Source organism: Seriola dumerili, unplaced genomic scaffold (assembly GCF_002260705.1).
Source record: "Seriola dumerili isolate Sdu_G_001 unplaced genomic scaffold, Sdu_1.0 BDQW01000262.1, whole genome shotgun sequence".
Classification (NCBI taxonomy): domain Eukaryota; kingdom Metazoa; phylum Chordata; class Actinopteri; order Carangiformes; family Carangidae; genus Seriola; species Seriola dumerili.
The window spans coordinates 679,306-696,665 of NW_019174517.1; the positions used below are offsets into that span (position 1 = coordinate 679,306).

Consider the following 17,360-nt stretch of genomic DNA (forward strand, 5'->3'; position numbering starts at 1 on the left):
AAAAAGTCATAGTATAGTAAGGCATAAAAAGTCATAGTATAGTAAGGCATAAAAAGTCATAATATAGTAAGGCATAAAAAGTTGTAAAAAAGTCATAGTATAGTAAGGCATAAAAAGTCGTAAAAAAGTCATAGTATAGTAAGGCATGAAAAGTTGTAAAAAAGTCATAGTATATTAAAGCATAAAAAGTCATAGTATAGTAAGGCATAAAAAGTTGTCAAAAAAGTCATAGTATATTAAGGCATCAAAAGTCGTGAAAAAGTCATAGTATACTAAGGCATAAAAAGTCGTAAAAAAGTCATAGTATACTAAGGCATAAAAAGTTGTAAAAAAGTCATAGTATACTAAGGCATAAAAAGTCATAGTATAGTAAGGCATAAAAAGTTGTAAAAAAGTCATAGTATATTAAGGCATAAAAAGTTGTAAAAAAGTCATAGTATATTAAGGCATAAAAACGACAAAAAATGTCATAGTATAGTAAAGCATAAAGAGACATTTAAAACGTCATAATATAGTAAGGCATAAAACTTCATAGTATAGTAAGGCGTAAAAATTCATAAAAACGTCATAGTATATTAAGGCATAAAAAGTCATAAAAAAGTAATAGTATAGTATGGCATTAAAAATCATAAAAAAAGTCATAGAAAGTCAGACTCAAAATCAGAATCAGAACACTTTATTGATCCCAAGGGGAATATTAGTTTGCACAACAGTTCCTCTTCAGCAAAGAAGTACATGAAGTGAAGTACAAAAATATGATAAAGATAAAAATAAGTGTATACATACATAGAAATATATAAAGAAATATTTAAGTATATGAGTATGAAAATTGCACTAAAATTCCAAATTGCACTTTCATATATACAGTATATATATATATAGGCAGGTGTCCAGGATGGTCAGTAGCTTAGATAGCATCTTCCTGTCTGACACCACCACCAGAGAGTCCAGCTCCATCCCCACAATGTCTCCCTGTTTGACTTGAATGTGTGTTTGCTACCTTTGATTTTTTATGCCTTACCATATGATGACATTTTTATACCTTGCTATGATATGTTTTTATCTGTTAAATGTTTTTGTCTTAATATACTATGACTTTTTTGCCTTACTATACTATTACTTTTTCTTGACTTTCTCGCTACTCCAGAGTCCAGGTTAAAAACAAAGGGTGATCGATCCCTTGCAGTCCTGGCTCCACGGTTCTGCAACAGCCTTCCACTGAGGATCAAGTTAGCTGACTCTGTTGCTGCCTTTAAATCCTGTCTAAAAACTATAGAATGGGTTTTACAAACAACAGATGCGCTTCTATGACCATTTTCTTCTTTGAGTGTTTTTATCTTTTAATTTTTTACATGGAGCGTGAATGTTCACTTGTATGTGTTTGTGTATGTATGTTTGTATGCATATGCACCTTTTTATGTATGTATCATTTGAAATTGTTTTTAATGTGGATTGGGTTTTTGAATTTTCTTCACCTTTGGAAAGCACTTGGTGCTTTTGCTGGAAAAGTGTCCTATGAATAAAATTATTCTTATTATTCTTATTATTCTTATTATTATTATTATTATTATGCTGCAGTCTGCTGGGGCAGCAGCATGTCCGACATGAACACAAGCGGATTGGACAAGCCTGTCAGAAAAACTGGGTCCATGCCGGCAGTCTGGACTCACTCACTGTTGTTGAGAGACCCATGCAATGTAAGATGGAGACCATCTTAGACAATACCAACCACACTCTCCACAACATTCTGGCAGGACAGAGAAGCATCTACAGCAGCAGGCGTCTCATCTCACTGTGCTACAGAACAGAGAGGTTCAGGAAATCCTTTGTTCCCACTGCCATCAGGTTGTAAAACAACTCAGCCAAAGGAAGTGGACTAATATAATTATTATTGTTTATTATTTATTATGAACTGTTATTATTATTATTACCATTGAGCTACTGGACACATGAATTTCCCCTAGGGGATAAATAAAGTATCTATCTATCTAGTCTTTGAATTGGGTGAGAAAGCCAGAGTATCTGGAGAGAACCCATGTAGGCACAGGGAGAACATGCAAACTCCACACAGAAAGGCCCCAGGCCGTGGATTCCAGCCTTTTCAGTGTGAGACGACAGTTAACTGCTGCACCACTGTGTCGCCCCGAGACAAAGTTCATAGTATAGTAAGACAAAAAAAGTCATAGTATAGTAAGAGATAAAAAGTCATAAAAATGTCATAGTATAGTAAGGCAAAAAAACGTCATAGTATATTTATGGCAAAAAAACGTCATATTAAAGTAAGGCATAAAATGTCATTAACGTAAGACAAAAAAAAAGTCATAGGGATAAAAAGCCATAAAAATGTCATAGTATAGTAAGGTAAAAAAAAAGGCATAGTATATTTAGACATAAAAAAATCATAGTATAGTAAGACATAAAAATGTAACAGTATAGTAAGGCATAAAAAGTCATAGTATAATAAGGTATAAAAGTCATTAAAATAAGGCATAAAAAGTCAGTTTAATAAGGCATTAAAAAGTCATACTATACAGTAGTAAGGCATTAGAGCCGCCAATTAACCTAATGTGCATGTCTTTGGATTGCTGGAGGAAGCCAGAGTACCCAGACAGAACCCATGCAGGTACAGGGAGAACATGCAAACTTTGAACAGAAAATTTATTCTGCTGACCTAACCTGGTATGAAGTCTTTGCTTATTATTTCTTCTCATTAAACTCAATATCTTTGACCCTGTCAGGATCCTGCAGCGATGACTAAATCTTTGCAGTGATCTGATCGGTCAGTAGTTGGGTTGCTGACAGGTTTCACTCCGATCCTCTGAAGTTAACCTACCCTGGAGCAGGTCAGCCGTGTGGTGTAGGTTACCACGATGATCTAGTGAGCCAACTCGGCCCAAAGTTAGACTCATATTTCTAACAAACAGCCACATGCAGGACACGTCACTATTGGTAATTTTCATTTTATTATAAAAAACAGTATTTGAGTCCACAGTTTGTGTTTCCTTTGTACAGTAAAAAATATTAAATTAAACTCCCAAAGTTCTTAGCAGAAAGATAAAGATGGAGTTGGTGGGGAGGGAGATCAACTTCCCCCAAAGGAGGAGGAGGAGGAGGGGGGATTTAAAGTCCAAGGGAAGCAGCAAAGGGGACGAGGAAGAAAGAGACGGAGACTGACTGCTCCTCCTTTCTCCTCATTTCTGTGCAACACAGTTCATTTGGATCAAAATCCTCTGTTTACTCCAAACAGTAGAATCCTAAAAACACTAAAAGGAGCCCACCCCACCCATTTTTTTCACATCCCAGCCCATGTACTCAAAATGTTACAGGCACACAGGTATGCACCCCCCCTCCCCAAGCCTCCACTGCTCCATGTTAAGTGTCTTTAAAGGAAGGAGTGCACACACATTCGAGGGAGAGGGCTTGCATGTTCGCGAGGGAGGAGTCCCTTCCAGCATGGCCGACGTCCGACGTAGACGCTGGCCGAGGCGTCACAACATGTCCGTTCGACATCTCAAACTCACAGCAGACCCTCAGCCACTGCAATAAAACACTGACAGTTCATTATTCCCACCCAGACAGACCCAACTAAAGACATCTACAGCGAAATGAAATATCCACTAATAACCCCCCCTTCAACAGTCAATAACAAAAATATATTTCTATACGAATTGTAGCAGTCTCAGGGTACATAACACCCCCCCGCCCGCCCCACCCCCTGAAGAGAAAACAATAAATAAAGCAAACCCAAACATTTAAAAAGGAGGATATGCATCATGTTTGGATTTACATTAATAATAATAATAATCCACATCACTCTGCAAAACAGAAATAGACAGACTGAATGATGGGAAACAAAACTGATAAAAAAGTTCTTTGCATTAAATCATTTCCTCTTTAATTCTTGACCATGTTCAAAACCTTAAAAACATTTCTTAAAAAAGGCAATTACTCCTATAGACCCCCGAACCCCCGAAAATATCGCCTTTCTTCTATTCTGCAAGAGGTGGAGGTGAGGAGCTAGAGAAACCCCCCCGCCCCCTCTTTGTCCACGATTGGCAAAAAAATATATTAACAGCAATAACTTACAATTCATTTATTCTAATTTATTTAACGACTGCTTGATTTATTGTTCATCTCCCATAGGAAGTTCAGTTCAATGCGTCTTTATTGAAAACATTTTAAATAACATTTAATAATAGTATAAAAAAAGAAAGGCTAAGTAATAACAATAACACTGTCCTGGGTGAGTGCAGTTTGTGCGAAGAACCACCGAGCGCTCCAGCTCAACTTGACACGTTAGGTAGAATTCCTACATGATGTCTAAAGGGTTGTGATTCAGATTCTGGCCCAATGGGTCCTGACCGCTGCCCCCCGGCCCGTGGAGCCCGGCCATGCCGCTCAGCTGAGATAACATAGCGCTCTGGTCCGACCCGAACTGCTCCATAGAGTTCTGTTGCTGCTGTTGCGTTGGTGGTTGTTGCTGTTGTTGTGGAGGGACCACCATACCTGGGTGGTGCTGGTTCAGATGGCCCGGGTGCGGGGAACCCGTTTGCATCTGGGGGGAGATGTGATGCGGGGAGGGCTGAGGCTGCATGCGCGGGGACGGGCTGGAGTGCGGCGGCTGTGACTGGGGTCTGGGAGACGGCTGTGGTGATCGCACCTGGTTAGCCAGCGATGTGGGCAGCGCCTGGCCCTGAAGGTGGGGGTGTGGGGACTGGGCCATCTGCTGCGGCTGCTGAGGACTCATGGGATTGCTGTGCTGGGCTGGTGACCCCCCAGGGCCCAGATGCTGCTGCTGGAGCAACCTTTGGTGGATGGCCTGTTGGAGCAGGGCCTGAGAAGACGAAGGTGGGGGGCCACTCTGAGTGGGCTGAGGGCCTTGAGGTGGCTGCGGAGGACCCCCTCCACCTGGCCCTGCATCACCCCCCGGCAGGCCAGCCATGGCATTCTGCTGCTGCTGCATCTGGAGGTGGTGCTGGTGCTGGAGCCTGTGCTGGAGTGCAGCTGTGGCCTGCTGCTGGGTCACTGACCCCGGGTAACCTTGCCCCTGTTGGCCTTGGGGACCACCAGGCTGCTGGGGGCCAAGAGGGGGCCCCCCAGCTGGGCCCTGTCCCACTGTAGGAGGCTGCATCCCAGGCTGTCCCATGTAGCTCTGCCCCTGTGGGGGCTGTGGCTGCTGGAACTGACCGTGATTTACTCCCATTTGCTGCTGCTGCTGCTGTTGTTGTTGTTGTTGCTGCTGCTGCTGCTGTTGCTGCTGCTGCTGGAGATGCCGTCTCATGAGCATCTCCCTAAACTGGGTGGTATTGAGATTTCCCATCTGTGGCCCCTGGCCCTGCATCCCCCTTCCTCCCCCTTGCTGCTGCTGCTGCTGTTGCTGCTGCTGCTGGAGAGCTGCCACCTGCTGCTGCTGTAACCCGCTGAGCATCGGCCTCTGCTGCTGCTGCTGCTGCTGAAGCTGCTGCTGCTGCTGCTGAAGCTGCTGCTGCTGCACCTGCTGCAGCTGGGCCATAGTGGCCATGTTGACATTTGTCCCTCCCTGACCCCCCATGTGCATCCCTGGCTGGCCAGCACCTGCAGCATTCATGTTCACCTGCGGGCCCCCTCCTGCCATGACATTACCAACAGGACCCCCTGTGGGACCGGGACCTCCCGGCACACCACCTGGTCCACCAGGCCCTCCCTGCACCCCCTTGTATTTTGAGGCCCTCTGCTTAATGAAAGCAGCCATGAGCTGTGGATTGGACCGCAGGATGTTGAGGACCTGCTGCTGCTGGAGCGGTGAGCTGGGCGAGCGAAGAGTCCGTAACAGGTCCTGAAGAGCTGCCTGGGGGATGTTCCCACCAGCGGCACCTGCCCCTGGGACACCGGTGCCCACGGGGACAGCCCCTCCTGGTACCCCGCCCCCAGCACCTTGCTGTTGCGCCATGTTTATCAAGGCAGCGTGGCCCTGAGCTTGTTGGTGCTGCTGCTGCTGTTGCTGCTGTTGTTGTTGTTGTTGTTGCATTTGCTGCTGCTGAGCGGTCATCATGGCTGGATGGCCCATTTGGTTCATCATCGCTTGTCTCTGCTGGGGAGGGATCCCCTGGCTTGCCCACTGCTGTTGTTGCTGTTGAGGGTTTTGAAGTGGTGCACCCATCCTCTGCTGTTGAAGCTGCACCTGAGGGGGGAGCTGGCCCTGGGGCAGACTACCCTGCGGAGGGGGTTGCTGCATGGGCCCACCAGCGCCAACCATCATCCCTGGTGGAGCGCCTTGTTGTTGATCCATGTGGGCCCGAGCGGCTGCCACCGCTGCCGTCTGTGGTGCCATGCCCTGGGGTCCAACCATTCCTACTGCCCCCGGGTGTCCCATGCTCATCTGTTGACCTTGACCCTGTTGATGGTGGGGGTGGGGAGGCATCAAGCCTGCAGCTGCCTGTCTTTGCAGAGCCATCTTCCTCTGAGCATCTGCCACTTGTTGGATCTTCATAGCAATTTCTACGGCTGCCGGTGGGGGGCCAGAGGGAGGCTGCTGTTGCTGCGGTGGAAGTTGAGGCTGGACCTGCGACTGGCTCGGAGGCTGCTGGCCCCCAACGCTTGCAGCCATGACAGTAGCACCAGGCTGTTGCTGGGGGGGTGTTGCAGACCCAAGGACTGGTTTGCCCTGGGACTGGTGGATTGGGGAGGAGCCCGGGGGTCTGCTGGCATATGGAGGCAAATTGTTGGGGTGCTGTTGGAGCTGTTGAGGGTTGGTCCCTGCTCCACCCTGCTGCTGCTGCTGCTGCTGCTGCTGCTGGACCTGTACAAGCATCTGCTGCTGATGTTGGGGAGAACTCATCATCCCTCCAGCCCCACCACCTCCACCTGCAATCTGCTGAAACTGGTGGTGGAGGGTGTGCTGAGGAGGCATGCCACCTTGTGAGGGCATCCCACCTGGCTGCTGTTGCTGCTGCTGGACTCCAGGTCCTGGGCCCATTCCTTGCTGCTGGACTGGAGGCATGGTCTGAGTTGGGGTCTGAGGGGTTGGGGGTTGGGTTCCCCCAGACGTTGGGGTACTGGGTGCTGTGGTACCGTTGTTCCCTGGTGATGGAAGTCCTACCACAGGTCCTCCCGGTGGCCCTCCAGCCGGCTGCCCCACCCTCTGCATGCTGGCCATTCTTCTCCTCAACATCTGGGCCTGCTGGAGTCGGTGCTGCAGCTGCTGCTGCCGCAGCTTTTGCTTGATGTTCAGACAGAACGGGACGGGACATTTGTTCTCCTGACAGTGTTTGGCATGGTAGCAACACAGAGCGATGAGCTGCTTGCAGATGGGGCAGCCGCCATTCGTCTTGCGCTTGCAGCCTTTTGTGTGCTGAACGACGCGCTTCATCTTCTGGCAGGATGGCAGGGAGCAGTTGGCGTTGCGGCATTGGCACGCGTGGACCAGTGACTGGATGCAGCGCTGGATGCTGAGGCGACGGGAGTCTCCAGGGCTCTGGGTAGCTGCTGCTGACTGGTTGTTGCTGTCGTCGTCTAGCCCAAGCCCCAGCTTATCCATCTTGTGCTCATGACCTTTAGTGTTGTAGCAGGTGATGCACAAGTCATAGTCCTGGGGAGGGAAGGGAAGGGAGAATAATCATGAATACAAGCACTTCATTAATTAATACAAGTTAAAAGTGTAAAACTAAAATGCTAAACCAATTTTTTTTTTTTTTTTTTACAGTTTTTCCGTCTCCGTCGCTAAACTTTGCAAAGTTCTGTAAAGTTGTGCAACTGTGGCGCTGAAACACACGGGTGAGTCTCGAGTGTCAATCTTTCAACATGAAGTTTTCTCACTGTAATCTGTAAATGCTGAGAATAAACACTCCAGCCAACAGAAGTATTGTCTGGACTTGCAGACGCCACTGGATACAGAACAGTCAAGTCAACAGATCCACATTGCAGTGGAGTTACAACAACACTGACTGAAATACAAGGGAATTTCACTGTTCCCAGTTGGAGGGGAGGGAGGAAAACAAAAAAGCACATCTGTTTATTCACCAGGTTTCTGTTTAAAAAAAAAAAAAAATCTCTTTCCTTATTTATTCAGCAGCCACTTCATGAAAAGAGAAAACCTGAATATTTGTTCTCTGAAATACGATGTTTCTGTATATTCCAAAAATGATTGACTTTCAAAATAAGTGATTTTAGGAGAAACGTCAGCTGACTAACATTACTGCCCCACTGGAGAACGTTTTCCTCTCAGTGTTTCATTTCAAGATTTCTCAACATGAAAAACACATCACAGTATTTAAAATATTCACAGGGTCTCGTATCAAAAGTGAGATTCTCGATTCTCACCTCGCAGACGGTGCAGTGGAAGCGGGTCTCCACGTGGTGTTTACACTCGTTGCAGGTGTAGACGAAGCGGTCCTGGCTCTGGTTGTGCAGCTCCACCAACATACACATGGAGCTCCACTTGGACCTCCTGAGGGAGCTGAACTCCAGGTGCTTGTCCCTGGCCAGAGTCAGGAAGGCGTCGCGGCCGTCCATCAGGTCGCAGGCCATCAGGGGGTCCACGTCAGTGATGGGGGGCAGGGAGTTTGCGGTGGGGCCGGCAATGAGGCGGATGACGAAGAAGACCTGGGAATAGGAGGGGAGAGGGTCAGCTGTGATGCTTTGTGCGCACTACTTATCTCTTTGCTACGTTTCCTCCTCCCGTCCACACGACACAGATAACGAATCACAGGCGTTACCGACCCTGTTGTCTTTGCTAGCAGCTGTTGTTCGGTTAAATTCTGTATTTTAACGCTGCAGCTGTCTTTGTTGTTCCTCGATCGTAGTATTTTTTGCAACTAATCAACTGCAGAGTAGACAATCTGCTTCCTGTTTACACCGGCTCGCTCATGCCCAGTGTGCGTGACTGCTCAGGTATGTGTGTGTGTCTGCACGGAGATGGTTTCTGATACGGAGCTAAACGCATCCTGTCCTTTTGTCAATTTTGTCATTCCTGCAGATTCTTTTATCCTCTGTTCACAATTTATTAATATACAATTGCTGAATAGTGTTAATTTTTTAACAGGTAATGTTATCCATCAATGTAAAAAGGGTTTCGTGTGTTTCCTTTCAGTCTAACAAAACATATCAAAAGCATTTCCTTTCTCTTAAAATATTTGTAAAGCAAATTAATTATATTTTAAAATGGTGCATTGTTTACATCCATGTTTACTTGTTCGATGAGCTGAAATGCTACGCAGAGCTCAGGGGAACTTTGTGTGGGTTCATCACTATAAGCAACACCCTTCACATACAGGTGATCATGTGATCCACTGTTAAGACAGACGTATAGATCACAGCTGCTTTAATCCACTATTTGTCTGGTGTCTCTTGGTGAAGGTAAAGGTACCGAACGCAGAGTCGACGTGACAACTCTGATGACACGAGTCACTTTAATGTTCTCATTGTTTTATAATCCAATAAAATAATAAATATCTTCGGCTACAATCACACATACCTCCTTATGTTTCTCCATGGTGGCGTAGAGTTTCTGGGAGAGGTCATTGGAAACGTTGGGCATCCCTGGTTTTTTCTTATTGGCTCGGCTCAAGCTACTCTTGTTCTTGCTTGTCTTTTTGTTGTTCTTCTTTTTGGCATTCTTGCTGTCTCCTTTTGTGGCCTGTGAATGTTTAAAAAGGTAAATTTCAGTACACACCATTTATAATTATATATATATATATTTTATGACATTAATGAGCCTGAATGCGTGCGGACTCTTACTCTACTCACATCGGTGCTCTCGTTGGATGTGCTGTTCTCCTCCCTCTTCCTCTCCTCCTCCTCCTGCTCCAGCTCCTTGATGCTCTCCTCCAGCACGTTTGGCCAGAAGTCGCCCTCAAAGTACGGCAGCTCCTTGGCGCTGGTCAGCCGGTCCTCTGTTGCCTGCTTGAAGATGTCCTGCGGGACGAAGACGGACAAAGAGACGACCGTTAAATTCTTGTGATGCGGTTAATGTCGTAATGAGCTTCAGGACCGTCAACGGAAACAACAAAACATCATGAAACTAGAACTCCCTTTGAGGAGTTCTCGATATATTGCAAAGCCAAAATCATGTTTTGTGAGGTCATCGTGACCTCGACCTTTGACCTTTAACCACATGAATCTAATCAGTTCGTCCTTGAGTCCAGGTGAATGTTTTCACCACATTTAAGTTAATTCCCTCAAGGTGTTGTGGAGATATTGCGTTCACAAGGCCACAAACTATGTTTCGTGAGGTCACCACGCCCTTGACTTCTGACCTTTGACCCCCAAAATCGATCAGTTCATCCTTGAGTCCTAGTGAATATTTGTGCTAAATTTGAAGAAGTTCTGTCGAGGTGTTGCTGAGATATCGTGTCCACGAGAATGGGACGGACAACATGGCTCTGACTGTCGTCGGCACGGAGGAATAAAAAACGCTCGAGGACACAATCTCACAACAGGGTCCATTTAGTGGCTGTTCTGGGGCTTTCAATCATATCTCATGATATTCTTTGGCAGATGGAGTATGCCCAGTTGTCATTAAATTTGCCCCCAGAACAGCTGGTAAATGCACTTTGTGGCGAGATTGTTTTCTCAACAGTATTTACAAAATTCAAAAGAGTCAAATCACTGAACATCCTGGGAATTGGCTTTCTGCAGTGAAATCACACCGTTAAAGTGCAGTGCACTGAATGTGAAGAACGTCTCACCTTGTAATCGTGGACAATGCGCTCAGCAACAGCCTTGTCCAGCATCTTCTTGTACCACTCCTGCAGGCGTTTCGGCTTCGGGATCTTCTGGTCCATTGGGTGACAGTGGAAGATGTAATCGTCCCCTTCACTGGGCGGACAGGCCCAGATGTGACCCGTCGTAAACCTGAAACAGGGAGACATGAGGTTGTATTCACTGAGGCCACTAAACTAGTGTAAACTGATTTCCTTTTAGTCCATCTGCTTACTCATTTTCCTCTGTAGCAGCGTCTGGAACACAAAGCCTAATGAATACAGGAATGACTTTACGCTGCATAACGGGCTCAATCTTAATGTTGAAGCTGATGCTCTAAGTTTTCATTTGGAGAAATAGTTTTCAGCTGCTCAGTTTTGGAGTATCATGTTTAAGAGGGTCTAAACTTTTCTCTTACCCCTGCCTCCTGACGTACTCCAGGTAGCCTATCAGGATCTCATGGTAGACGGCGGTCCTGAGGTGTCGAGGTTTGAAGAAGTGCACGCTGTCCAGGTAAGAGATGTACACTCGTCTCTGATTGGGGGGCGGGCAGTCCGAGCCGTACTCTTGGACGTGCATGCCGAAAAAACACACGTCCGCTCCGTCGATGTCCTCGAACGCAAACAAGGCTTTCATCCTGTACGGGAAGGACTCGGACATCTCTCCGCTGTCCACAAACCTGGATGAACAAAAAACAAAACAACAACAACAGCCAGGTGAGAAAAACAGATGAAATACAACATGTTTTTAAATCAGGGCTCCAGACTCACTTTTTTCACCACTGCCCCGAAAAAGTATTTTAACCGTCCCGAGGTGAATGCAAACCGTCCCAAAATCAAAATGTGGTTTCTCTTCACACAGACAGACAGGAAGAGATTCTTGCTTTATAGTTGGATTAGATCATTCGATATGCTGCTCGCTGTGGTTTCTGCTCCTGGTAACCAGTAAGAGTCTCTGGATTTCTTAATATTTCTTAGTATTCAGGGACAGAGTGGGAATAAAAAAAATCAACTCGGACTGTCCAAGCAGAACCCATGTGGAGACACCGTCACATACTGATCACACAGACTTCGAGGACTTTAATTCGCTTATTGGAATTTCTGAGTAAAAATGTGACATTATTGATGAATCATTTCACCACCTGCTACTAAACTCAGTGTTCACTATTACGACCCGACCCCCTGGATAAAACTGAGATCACAGCTGAGAGGTTATGAGTTTCGCACCGGAACATTTCACGTTTTCACGCACTGAGCGATAGTAACCATAGTAACAGTCCATGTACAAGTAGCTAAGTTAGCTTCAATCCAATAATACATCCATTAAAACGTGTCCCTCCGTCCCGTCAGCGAGCGGTGACTGAGAGGTTCTACGAGTTTTACACAGGAACATTTCAGATGTTGTCGTCGTTGAGTGACAGTAACCATGGTAACACAGCAGGAGAACATCGTCACGTTGCAGCGTTCCGACTCATAATTAGCCGGTTCAAAATGAGAGAATATGACAACCGCAGCACAGAACAGACCCAAAACGGATTATGACTTGGCATCAATACTGTGTTTTTTTTTTAATGTTTAAATTAACTCGACAACTCCAACCCTCAAACGCTGTTGTGCAGCTGCAGCTGTGGGAGGTCTGGAAATCTATTGTTGCCTCTGAAATCCAACTTGTTAATGTGCATTTATGTTCCACCACATGTTCAGTAAACAAACTCCCTCTTGTTGGGTTACCTTCTCCTCTGTGCACCGTGGCCAGTCAGGCTGTTGCCTAGCTACAACAATGTGCATTTGTCTTTGCAGTGATGTGGAGGAACTGCTGCTTGAGCAAGGTTTCCCCTCAGGAAACTTTGTCTGATCACAGCTACTGATGATACGAGCCCCGCTGGTCGTTACAAACGTACTTCACCCTGATGCAGATGCTGTTGTGTAAAACGTGTGTCCAGCTCCGGATCATCTAACCTGGGCCAGGCGTCTGACCTGCTGCAGGACCTAAACATTTGTGCGGTTTGTCTCACCAACTCGTTAAAACTCAAAACTTCAACCTCCTACCTGGACTTCATGCCCGGCTTGACCTCAACCACCTTGTCCGAGACGTGGACCACTCGGATGGTGACCTCGCCAGATTCAATGTTGATCTGCCGCTTGAGGTAGTCGTTCACTCGTGACTCCAAATAGCTCCCCAGCTTGGTCTGGGGAAGCCCTGCGAAACAAAGAAAGAGGTGGATTATTAATGATAATAAAATAATCAAATAAACTCCTATTTTTTTAATTTTTTTTATTATCAAGATGAAGGATTGTGTTTCCTGTAAGTTCTTTAGTTTATTAGAGAGTGGATTGATGGGAAAATATCTGAGCAAAAAGAAAATTCAATCAGCGGTAAAATTATTCTGTGAAATCATAGTTTGGTTCATGTTTTGAAGTTGTTAGTTGCACAGAAAACAAATAATGCATAAAGCAGGAAATTAAATGTGTTTTTCTTAAAAGAAAATGAGGATCTACGTATTAAACCAAACGAGCTCTGATGTGTCTAGATGACTGATAAACGCTGCCTCACCTCGTATGAAACGTCAGTATGTTTGAATATCTTCTAACCACAACATCCTTTGAATCCGATTTTAATTAGCAGACACAGTTTCACGTAATAACAGAACTGTGTGCCCTCGGGTTTTCCTCGGCGTAAACTACCCGGCAGGATTCTCAGTTTCTGGAGACATGCCGTCACACACAGACCGCCGACCGTCACACTGGCGGTGGTACCTTTTGTACGGCAACTCTTCTCATTCATCAGACACACCTTTGTGTGTTTTTTAGAGCACTCAGTGGCGGTGGTGATGTAACAGCGAAAAGTTATACCCTTCCTCCTTCTGTCATGTCCATGTTTAATTTATAGTTTGCAATTTGCCTTCATTTTTGTTCCTCTTTTCTCTCTCTCCCTACTTCCTCTTTCAAACTCCACATTAAAAACATTTATACTGAAAGCCACTGGCTCTGTCTGCAGGTTGTTTTTGACAGAGTTTTTCAGAGAGGTGAATATGTCGATCACGGAGAGAAGAAAACAGACAAGGAGGACAAGAAGATATGAACCGCGGAGCAGCCGTTGCAGAAATCTCAAAAGGAACAATTACTGACTACATTATAAAAATCAAATCAAAATTAGAAAAGTATCAACACCTCAGAAGAAAAGTGAGGAGAGCAGGGACGCAAAACAAAGACACACTCCACTTACTTTTGGCCGCGTATTTGTTCTCTTTCCGCGTCTTATTTGCCTTTTTGAGGCAGTTGTCGCACACAAAGCTGGTGGTGGTTAGGGAGGAAATAAAGAGTAAATGGTTAAACTTGCAGGTTACCATCTGCATCGATGACAGTGATGAAGTGGCTTTAATCAAGAGGTGATTTGGCCTTTGATGTCAGTCTCTCTTTCTTTAAACAACTATAATGACTTGGAAGTTGCTTCCATCTCTTAATTACAAACAGATCACACATGAAGGGAAATCAAACTTTAAGACTCGTTTCTCACTCGAGCTGCATTTGTGCATCTGTTGCAGCCGCCCTTTAGTCTTGATGTGAAACACCTACATATTTTCAGTTTCCAAACTGCTCCTCAAAATGTCGGTACGCTGTATGAGCTTTAACAATTTGCTGAAGACAGCATTCTCTGCAGCTAAATGAAAATGTGTGTGAAGGCTTAACGACTCAGTCCCTCCAGGATTTCACAGGGGATTTTTTTTTGGGGGGATTCTTGCAGCTGAAACACCCGATTTTTCGGCAGCTTTTCTTAAAAATTGCGATGCATGTTGCGATGTTTTTTTATGCAATGAAACTGAGGGAAAAAATAAAAATTGCAAAAAAAATTGTCGCTATCTTCATTAAAAATAATAAATTATAATTATTCATTAAAAATTGAAGGCAACTTGCACCAGTGAGAATAAATACAGAGCAGTTTCCAGTTTCATCAGGAGTGAATGATGACTGAAATGATATTTTCTCTCTTTTCATCTTTACTGATTAACGATTTAATTCACTCAGCAGCTCAGAGGCGACCGGCAGCTACCGGCATCTTTTAAGGTGGAATGTTTTCTTGAGTGTTACTTGATGTGTGATTGATGTTTGGAAATCAATCAATACACCTTAAATGTCAATATGATATGTTTTTAATCAGCTCTCGGATCTTCAACAGCTTAAAAATGTAGATAAATATCAACCGGATTATTTGAACTGTAGATATTTTATTTCACCTGGAGGATCAAAGCAGCGGAGCGTCGTTCCGGCGGCTCTACACCTGAGGATCCAGCACAATGTCGCAGCGCTACAAAACTATTTAACTCTGCTTTCGTGTAAAACATCTGGGAATGTCTTCACACGGTCTTTAACAGTGACAGTTTGTGGGTAAATGTGGGACGTTCGTGTCACACACGTCTGCAGCTTCACAAACAAGCTTCAACCCCAGAAACAAGGAAGTGAGTTTGGTGCAGGGACTGGTGTGATTGGTTCAACTAGCGGGAAAAGCGGGAAAACTTTGATGATTGGTCAAATTGGCGGGAAAAGTTGCGGCGATTGGACAAAAATGAGTCGAGATCGTGACATCGTGACTTTCTGGAGGGACTGAGAAATGTACTTTCTACAGCATCTGTACCGATTCTGGAGCTTATCAAAGAACACAAAAGGCCAAATTCATTTTCCAGACCCAGTCACAGATCAACAATGTACAGAGTGTGTGTGTGTGCGGCAGCTGGCTCACCCTGACGGCCATATGGTGTCATGATGCAGGACACAGATCTGGTGCATTTTACGGCCACAGTCGGTACATTCCACAAGCCTGAGCAGAGAGGAGACAAAAGGAAGACGACAACATTCAAAGTTAATAAGGCGACATTTCACACATGATGGAAATACTGGCTCTTCTACAGGAGCTGCGCTGCTGTTAAATAACAATGACTAAAATATATTTTATCTGCTTGCTATATTTCACAAATAATAATCACTTAATCACATTAACCTGATCCAACAGCTTGAATAAAAACAAAACAAAAAACATCTAAATATAAAATCACAACAATCTAGACTAAATACATAATATCCACATCATCCTGCAGCGGTATAAAGGTTAACGAGATAAGAAGGGGACGTACAACTCAGGATCAAGTGTGTCGTTCTTCTTTCGCTGGAACTGGTCTTTGTTGATGGACCTGTGGGAAATACCAGAAAACAAACTTCTGTAACTGACACAACAAGGTCATCAACGTTATCACCTGTAAACTGCAGAATCCTGTTTCCAAAAATTCAGGAAATGCTTAAAGAGATTCAAAACACCAGCTACATATTCTTATCACAATTTATTGTTACACTGATTATTTGTACACACGACCTTTAAGATGAGAGATATAAACAGGGCTTAAATAAAACATGATTGTTAGTTAGTGAAAGAATTAAACTATATGATGTAATAATGTAAATAAATAAGATTTATATAATAAAGGATGAAATCAGCAAATAAAAAAACAGAGAGATTCATGTTTTAAAAAGGACACACATGAAGTTTTGTTTATTCATCATGAGCAGTGCTACTATCACCACTACGACAACTCAACAACGTCTTCAGGTGTTTGAGAAAACAACCTGGATGATGTCACAGTGATGTCATCGAGGGTTATCTCGACCCGGGTTCAAGACTTGAAGCTTTTTACAGAGCTTCTGATAAAAACTGAATGTGCTTGAAAGAAGGCGCAGGGAGGGGCCAATGAAAGTTTCAACCCAGTTGCATTATGGGAAATGTAGTATTCAGTGTTCACCCATACTTGAGACTAAACATCAGGAAAATCAAGCATCTGCTGCTATGATTGAATTTTTCTTATTATTGTTATTTTTTAATGTCTTTGCACAACTTTACTCAACACTTCGGTTCATCTTACACATTTCAACCAGCTAGAAAAAACATGATATTCATGATCTTTCTGTCTCTGACACTGAGCTGCTGCTGGGTCAGTAACTACAAACGTCACTCAGTCCCACAGAACTCTGTTTGGGGTAAAGAGAGTAAATACCGTACAGCTTCAATGAGAAACAAGCTGAATATACATGTGTGATTCTGTCAGACACTGTGGACATCCTACAGGAAATACAAGGGGAAATACTGGATGTTAAAGGGTTCTGATGCTTGTGTTGTCTTGGTGATGTTGCAGGACTGCTCATCCGGATAGACGCTACTTGATGCGAGAGCCGTTATCTGTTGTGTGTGAAAGGAAGGCGGGAGTGGGGTGGTACTCACGTCTGAGGCTGGGAGGGGTCATCCCCCAGGGAAACACTCTCGCCCTGGATTTCGTTGAAACACTTCTCACAGAAGTGGTACCTGTCAGCAAGAAGCCCATATTTTGGTGAACTACACCGTTCGCCATCAGCACAGCCAATCACAGAGAGGGCACGAAGAAGCAGCCGCCAATCAGGGCAGGGCAGGACAGGCCAGGGGGCGGACACACAGGAGGAGGCAGAGGGCAAGGTAGGTCGTCGCCAGCAGCCAATCGTGATGCAGGGTTTTTGTGTGGGCGGGTGTTTTGATTTTGCGCGTAAATTTCGGAGTGGATGATTGGTCACACCAAAGCAGGCCAATGCAGACATCACAAGCGTTAAAAAAAGGAGGGAGAGAAGGGGAGAAGGGGAGGGGGGGGGGGGGTGGGGGGGGGGAAAAAT

At 44.9% G+C, this 17,360-nt stretch overlaps 1 protein-coding gene across 1 annotated transcript in view; it reads right to left on the reverse strand.

The window, feature by feature from the left end:
• Nucleotides 1-3,726: 3,726 nt before the first annotated feature.
• Nucleotides 3,727-17,360, reverse strand: part of LOC111230324 (histone acetyltransferase p300-like) — a 31,256-nt gene continuing 17,622 nt past the window's right edge. The window contains exons 22-32 of the mRNA XM_022757018.1: nucleotides 16,942-17,022; nucleotides 15,806-15,862; nucleotides 15,415-15,492; nucleotides 13,903-13,970; nucleotides 12,726-12,876; nucleotides 11,096-11,356; nucleotides 10,665-10,830; nucleotides 9,724-9,891; nucleotides 9,452-9,613; nucleotides 8,299-8,580; nucleotides 3,727-7,567 (exon numbers count right to left, since the gene is read on the reverse strand). Coding sequence (XP_022612739.1) covers nucleotides 4,310-7,567; nucleotides 8,299-8,580; nucleotides 9,452-9,613; nucleotides 9,724-9,891; nucleotides 10,665-10,830; nucleotides 11,096-11,356; nucleotides 12,726-12,876; nucleotides 13,903-13,970; nucleotides 15,415-15,492; nucleotides 15,806-15,862; nucleotides 16,942-17,022 — 4,732 coding nt within the window. The 3' untranslated portion in view covers nucleotides 3,727-4,309. The remainder of the gene's footprint in view (nucleotides 7,568-8,298; nucleotides 8,581-9,451; nucleotides 9,614-9,723; nucleotides 9,892-10,664; nucleotides 10,831-11,095; nucleotides 11,357-12,725; nucleotides 12,877-13,902; nucleotides 13,971-15,414; nucleotides 15,493-15,805; nucleotides 15,863-16,941; nucleotides 17,023-17,360) is intronic.